At 61.0% G+C, this 6660-nt stretch overlaps 1 protein-coding gene across 1 annotated transcript; it reads right to left on the reverse strand.

Annotated features, from left to right (window-relative positions):
• Positions 1-823: 823 nt before the first annotated feature.
• On the reverse strand, positions 824-6447 carry SLC16A8 (solute carrier family 16 member 8). The gene is made up of 5 exons (XM_049881600.1): positions 6375-6447; positions 5378-5600; positions 4577-4720; positions 3531-4346; positions 824-1382 (listed from the first exon to the last, which is right to left on the reverse strand). The coding sequence occupies exons 2-5, from the start codon at positions 5589-5591 to the stop codon at positions 985-987; spliced, it is 1572 nt and encodes a 523-aa protein (XP_049737557.1). The 5' UTR covers positions 5592-5600; positions 6375-6447; the 3' UTR covers positions 824-984.
• Between the last annotated feature and the right edge of the window lie 213 nt (positions 6448-6660).

Below are 6660 nucleotides of genomic sequence, written 5' to 3' on the forward strand. Positions count from 1 at the left end.
CTTTGTGGGATGAGAATACATAAAGGGAGCAGAACTGCACATGAAAATCCCTGCACTTGGGGGTCCAGAAAAGCAAAATGTAAGAGTGGAGACAGTCCTGCAACTCCCTGACAAGGAAGAGCAGGTGCCAGGGCCAGCGGGTGACCAGGCTGCCCACAGAGACACGGCAGTGTCCACGGGAGCAGCATCCACAGCCAAGGTCCCAGCACCCCCTCCCAACACACTGGGGATTTGTCCCCTAGAGACAGAAAAGACCTGGAGCTTGGCTGGAGGGGTGTCCTCTCAGAGAGGTGGGATGTGGACGCGTTACTGCCGCATGGCCCACACCCCTAGGCACACCACAAGATGGAGTCGTTCACTCAACCTCCAGTGTGCAGGAGACCCAGGCTCAGGGCCAGGTTTACTCCCACCTGTGACTTGGGGACCGTGTGCTCTCTAACAGGCTGCTGGGGCCCCCTCCCTCCAACCAGCTCCCACCCTTGAGCTGCAGTTACCGCCAACCCCTTGTCAACACCTCAGGAGGACACCAAGCCCCCAGACTTCAGTGAATAGCTCGGGGGCAGTGGAGCTGCGGCAGAAGCCATGCCCACCTCTAGCCCCAACCCTCACGCACCTGATACTCCCTTCACTCCGGCCCGACTTAAGACCCCAGTCCCAGGGCCCCAGAGGGCTCTCAGACTCCCTCCTGCCCACCCACCCTGTGTCGGTGTGGCTGAGCACAGAGGAGGCGCAGGAACAGAGACGCTAGTATCTTAGCTGAGCTTTATGAGCGTTGTTACACGGCCCGACCCTGTCCATCTGCAGCTCACTTCGCTGAGGGGGAAGCAGAGCCACCATGGCCCACTGGGTAGTGAGGGAAGAGTTCTCTGGAATCAGATGGGAACCTCGACTTGGACCCCAGGGTGGTCACTCTAGACCAGCCTCCTGCTGCAGTAAGCCCTCCGAGAGGGGAAGCCACTTTCCTGAAGTCACCCGGCCACTCTGTTATTCTGCTGCATGCTGCCCTGGCTTAGGGTCTGACTCAAGGTCTGGCTCAGGGTCGGGCCCAGCGTCCAGCTCAGGTTCCAGCCTGGGCCCCACCTCTGCCTCAGGTTCCACGAGCCTGGTCTGGGGGCTCAGCACCTCCAGGGTCTCAAGGCTGCCGGGGTCTGCTGCACCAGCAGGCAGCGTCTCGGTGTCCCTTTCAGCCTCAGAGTCCCCTTCAGCCTCAGCATCCTCGGTGCCACTGGCCCCGTTCTCAGCACCCGGGCCAGGCGGGATGTCCCGAGAGCAGCGCAGACCACAGTGGGTAGCCACGGCCAAGAAGAGCCCGGCTAGGGCCACCTCAGAGCCGGCCAGGTAGAAGATGATCTCATAGTTCTTCAGTGCATCCACCAGGCGTCCTGGGCAGGGGGAGGGTACACAGAGGTAAGGGCCTGCAGGGACCCCACCCTCCACCTCCCCACACCCATCTGACAGGTGGGAAACCCCTGGTGGGTTTTGCATTTGAGTCCTTAAAAATGCCACTTCCCCTTTCTGGCCCTCATTTCTAAGTGATATAGGCCCTTTGGTGAGGCAGCACTTTACAGTTCATAAAGCGCTCCCCTGACTCAGGCACCGCAAGGGCCCTGTGATATTAGGGGTGGGCTGGGGCACTGAGCTCGGCCCTGCTCTCCCAGAGACCTCCAGCTCTTGCTCTTCCCACTTTTACCCCCTTGTGTTCAGGGGCCTGGATCAGTCCTCCCTGTTGCCACCCCGCAGGCCACCTCCTGTCCGTCCCAGGAAGCCCGTGAACACCAGACTGGGAGCCAGGGCTTGTGGGGAAGTAACACTTATTCTTGATATTTTCCAAGTTTTCTATCACATATACATAGTACTTTCGTAATCAGGAAAATCTCCTAATTGCAAATATTTTTCCCTAAACTGTGGTCCCTCTGGGCCCCACCCTCTCTCTGAAGCGTTCCGTTGCTGCTTGCAGCCAGCTGTGACCCCTGGGCAGGCATCTCTGTGGCCTTGGTGCTCTCCTGCCTGAGCGCCTCTGAGCAGTACTCCTCCAAACCTGCCATCCTGGTTGCTGCCCAGCCAGCACTGTCCCTGTCTCTCCCATATGCAGCCCTGTCATATCTTTGATGTGATTAATCACACTGTCTTCTCCACCTCCTCACTCCATGTGCCTTCTTCCCTGCCCTTTAGATCCACCCAGGGTCAAATGAGAAAATGGAAAATGGGTCCCTGAGCCTCTGGGCGGGAAAGTGAGGGCTGGTTTTGAGGCTTTTGGTGGTGGGCTTGGGGTCACCCACACACTGGCTCAGGGGCTTTGCTGCTTGACCTTAGTCAGATAAGATGACAACGCTTAAGAAGTGGGCTTGGTCAGCCTGGCCCCAAAGACAGGATGGGCAGCCCAACCTGTTTACAGAGACAGGCAGCCTGGGCCCCATAAAGGTGGCCTCTCCCCACCATCAATCCACCCTACAGCCTGAGCTCAGCCCTCTCCTGCCCACAGGCAGTTTCCCACTGTTCATGACAACCTGAACGCCACACTTGTCCTGTCCACAAAGTGGGAGAAATGAGTGGCCATGCATCCTGCTTCTCCCCGGAAAGTTCTAGGCCACAGCAGTGTAATTATTACTAGTGGCCCTTTTCACTCTCAGAGTGTCCCTATTTGTTAATTATGAGATCATCCCAAGAAGGGAGAGTCGGGCAGAATCCAAAGTGGAAAAAAAACAAGTTTTCTGCTTATTAATGAGTGGCCGGTTCTGAGTAGAAACCAAGTGGGTTTCTCAAGCAGGATCAGGACTGCCGATGGAGGGAGGGGTTGTCACCAGGAGGGCACATGGGGCCCCTCAGAACCATTGGACAGACAGCACTACCTTTCCAATTTTAGTTCCTGCCTCCCCCGTATGGGAACATTGTCTCACAAACACGCCCTGTGCTGGTTCCTGCTGGTTCCCTCCCCGGGGCTCCTGCTCTGCCCTGCAGAAAGCCCTCCCTGACCACCCTGGGCAGATGCCTACGGAAACAGTGAATGTCTCCGTTATTGAAGGCACCAGCATCTCCCCTCCTCCGCATCCACCCATTGAGCACCCACCCCACCCTGCTCCTGGTCCCAGGGCAGGTCCCCCAAAAGACATGTCCCTAACCCTATCGCCCTCAGAGACTGGGAGACCAGAGCACCCAGACAAAGGATTTCAAGGGCGTTAGCATTTGACATCAGCCAGACCATGTTCAACCTCTGGGACTGCAACTGTAGTAAGCCTTTGTGCCTCGGTTTCCCCATCTGTGCAATGAGAACAAGCATTTGTACTTCACAGGGCCAGTTTGAGAACTGCTGGAGGTGATGGAGCGGGCGGGCTATCACCTTTCCTGGCTGCTCAGTACCCACTCAGAGCTAGAGCTGGTGGTACCAGCCTGAGGGAGGGGCTAACGGACCAAGTCTCCGCCCGATGGGTCCTTTCCTCTCACTCCTGAAAGCGCCATCTGGGACAGGGAGGGGGCTTCCCTTGGACTTAGGGGGCACTAGGCGGCGCCATTCCGCCTCCCGCGGGGCCCACCGGCAGAGGGTGGTCCGATGAGCACGGCCACGGCCTCGACGAGCAGCACCAGACCCAGTGCGCTGGGGAAGCGGGGCGCACCCACGAGTGACATGAGCACCTCAAACTGCAGCGCGCCCACCATGCCGTAAGAGAGGCCGAAGGCGACGCAGAAGGCCACCAGAGCGCCGTAGGAGCGCGCGCGCGCGCTGCCCAGGTCCGTGAGCCCGTTGGCCAGCAGGGCCAGGCTGAAGAGATAGGTGACGCGCGGCCGCAGGCGCGCCAGGCCCGCCAGGGCGCCGCACGCCGGCCGCGCCACGATGTCCACGAAGCCCACGATGGACAGCAGGAAGGCCGCGTCGCCGTCGGGCACGCCCGCGTCCTTGGCGTAGTTCACCAGCAGGATGGCGGGCACGAAGAGCCCGAGAGCCATCAGGAACTTGGTGACGACGTACACGGCGAAGGCGCGCTCGGTGCACACGGCCACGTCCAGCAGGCGGCGGCGGGTCCGGCCGCCAGGGGGCGCCTCGTGCAGGCGCAGCCCCGCGCCGCCCGCTTCCACCTGCTCCGCCGCGGCCCCGGCGCGGGCCCCGCGCGGCTCCAGGGGCGGCCGCATGACGGCGCCGCAGGCGCAGCAGTGCAGCAGGAGGCCCCCGAGCAGCAGGAAGCCGCCGCGCCAGCCGAAGTGCTCCAGCAGCCTCTGGCCGAGCGGCGACAGCGCCGACAGGAACACGGGGCTGCCCGCCGCCGCCAGCCCGTTGGCCAGAGGCCGCCTCCGCTCGAAGTAGAGCCCGAGCATGATGAGCGACGGCTGGAAGTTGAGGGCCAGGCCCAGGCCTGCGGGCGGGCGAGGCGGCGCTGAGCCCGGCTCTGCCCGGCGCCTTCCCCAGCCCCCAGTAGGGGCAGAACCCGGGGAAACTGGGCCCGGAGCTCCAAGGGCCACCCCTCGGGGGAAACTGAGGACAGGCGGTCTCCCATCCAGGACTCCCGACTCCTCCCCCCACCACCGAGTATCCGCACTGCATCGGAGAAGAGTGGTGGGCCCCCTCACCTGTGAGCACCCTCACCTGTGAGCACCCCAGCCGTCAGGTACAGCTCCAGGAGGCGTGTGGCGAAGGAGGCCAGGACCATGCCCGCCGAGGCCAACAGCCCACCCACCAGCATCACTGGGCGACAGCCAAAGCGCGTCACGAGGATGCTGGACACAGGGCCTGTGGACAGGATAGGGTCTTCACTGGGGCTGGACCAATCTCTCTGGTGGGCACCACACTCCAGGCCTTGCACCTCCTAGCCATGGAAGGAGCTTCAAAGGGCTAAGGTCACCTCTGGTTCAAGGACCCGGAGATGGCAGTGTCTGGCCAAGCCACACAACTCGACTGGGACAGGTCAAGGAAACAGGGCCCTACAAGGTGCCAGGGGAGGGACATGCCCTGGCCCAGAGCCCCATCGCCACCTCTCCTGAGATGCCGGAGCCTAAAGGAGAGGGGCTGACCCCATCCCTTTGTATTTATCTTCACACACTCCAAGTCCCTGCCTGGCACAGCCCTGGAGTCCCCACTGGGCTGCCTCCCTAAGCTTTTCGGGACTGGCAGAATCAGAACTCTAAGGTTAGAGTGGCGGGAGGGGGAAGGCTCTTTTGACCTGTTTCCCCACCTGCAAAATGGGCGGGCATGGGTTTGTTGGCTAGGAATGGAGGGCCCTGCGCGGTGGCCAAGCTTGGCTGTTGCCCCTTTCCTCTCAGGCTAAAGTTTCCTGGTGTTTCTGCCTGCTCCGGGAGTGCTCAGGCGTCAGGTATCCCCTGGTGCCTGCTCCTGGGCCCTCACTCCTGGGCCGTGGGGCGGCAGGGAGGGGCCCGAGGGGGCACTGACCAGTGCCATAGAGCATGGCCAGCATGATGGAGGACACCCAGGCCGTGTCACTGTAGCCGGCACCAAAGTCGCGCATGAGCTCACGGAAGAAGACGCTCACAGCCTTGGGGAAGCCATAGGCGAAACCGGTGACCACGAAGCAGGCGCCCAGCACAGCCCAGCCCCAGCCGCCGTCGGGAGGGCCCGCGCCCCGCCGGGGGCTGCCAGCACCCATAGCAGAAGCCTGTGCCAGGGAAGAGGTGAGAGGGGAGTGCGAGAGGGAATGGTGTGGGTCTGCAGCCCCGAGGCGGGGTGGGGGGGGTCCAGGATGGGGAACGGAGGTATGGGGCTACCCATGCCAACCCTGCCGAGTAATGGAGCCAGGAGGGGAAACTGAGGTAGGAGCCTCCTTCAAGGGACATCTGGAAGGGGGAGGGTTATCTGAAGGGGAGATAGTAGAGGGTCATTCCCACCTCAGACTTGACTTCCTGAAGGCACTTCTTGCCCCTCAGGACCTACTGATGGCAGGAGGGGGTCCCGGTGAGTGCGTGAGCTGGAGGTGCATAGGGACCAGTGTCCCCGATGTGCACGAGTGAGGGCCTCAGGACACAGGGAACAAACACTGGAGGGAAGACACCAGCCTGCAAAATAGACCTGTCTGGGTGGAGTTTATTTTCATCCTGGTCTGTGTTTCTTATTTTTTCCTAATGATAAAAAATGACTGTTGTCATTAGAGCTTTAGACCAAAAAAAAAAAAAGCTGAAACAGCCACGTTACAATAGAAAAACATTAGCCGTGTCTCAGAAGCCAGGGAGCTGAGTTCCAATTCAGACCAGCTCATTGGTGGATTTGCTATGTGACTTCGGCATGCTCCCTCCCTCCCTGGGCTTCAGTGTCCCCACCTGTAAGATGGGCGATTGATCAGGCCTGGTACATCTGGACCAGCCAGGAATCTCTGGCCAAGTAGGGACCTTCCTGCCCCTCAAGCCTCTAGCAACCCCCCAAACCCTCTACGTACAGAGAAGTGCTCTGGAGTCTCTCATACCCCTGGAGCTCCACCAAGGGGTTCACATGGCAGCCCCACATGCCCCATGACCGGTGAGGAAGGTGGCCCTCAGAGGCAAGACAGCAGCCCAGAGCTGGGGCGGGAACCCAGGGCTCCAGGGCCAGCCCCCAGCCCGCCCTCAGGGCCCTGGTCAGTATCTGGGACTCTGGTCCTCCCCTCCCCCAAGTCCAGGTGCTGGCTTTTCTTATCTGTCATCCTACTGGGTTCAAGAGTGTGGTCCCTGGCAGCCCTTGCCCCA

This window comes from Elephas maximus, chromosome 4, assembly GCF_024166365.1.
Source record: "Elephas maximus indicus isolate mEleMax1 chromosome 4, mEleMax1 primary haplotype, whole genome shotgun sequence".
Lineage (NCBI taxonomy): Eukaryota > Metazoa > Chordata > Mammalia > Proboscidea > Elephantidae > Elephas > Elephas maximus.

Excerpts from the sequence above, each read along its gene's own strand:
- SLC16A8 (XM_049881600.1), bottom strand. The coding sequence starts at position 5,591 with ATGGGTGCTGGCAGCCCCCGGCGGGGCGCGGGCCCTCCCGACGGCGGC. Across the intron at positions 4,721-5,377 it reads GGCCATGCTCTATGGCACTG|GCCCTGTGTCCAGCATCCTC; the intron begins GTCAGTGCCCCC and ends TCCTGTCCACAG. Across the intron at positions 1,383-3,530 it reads CATCGGACCACCCTCTGCCG|GACGCCTGGTGGATGCACTG; the intron begins GTGGGCCCCGCG and ends CCCCCTGCCCAG.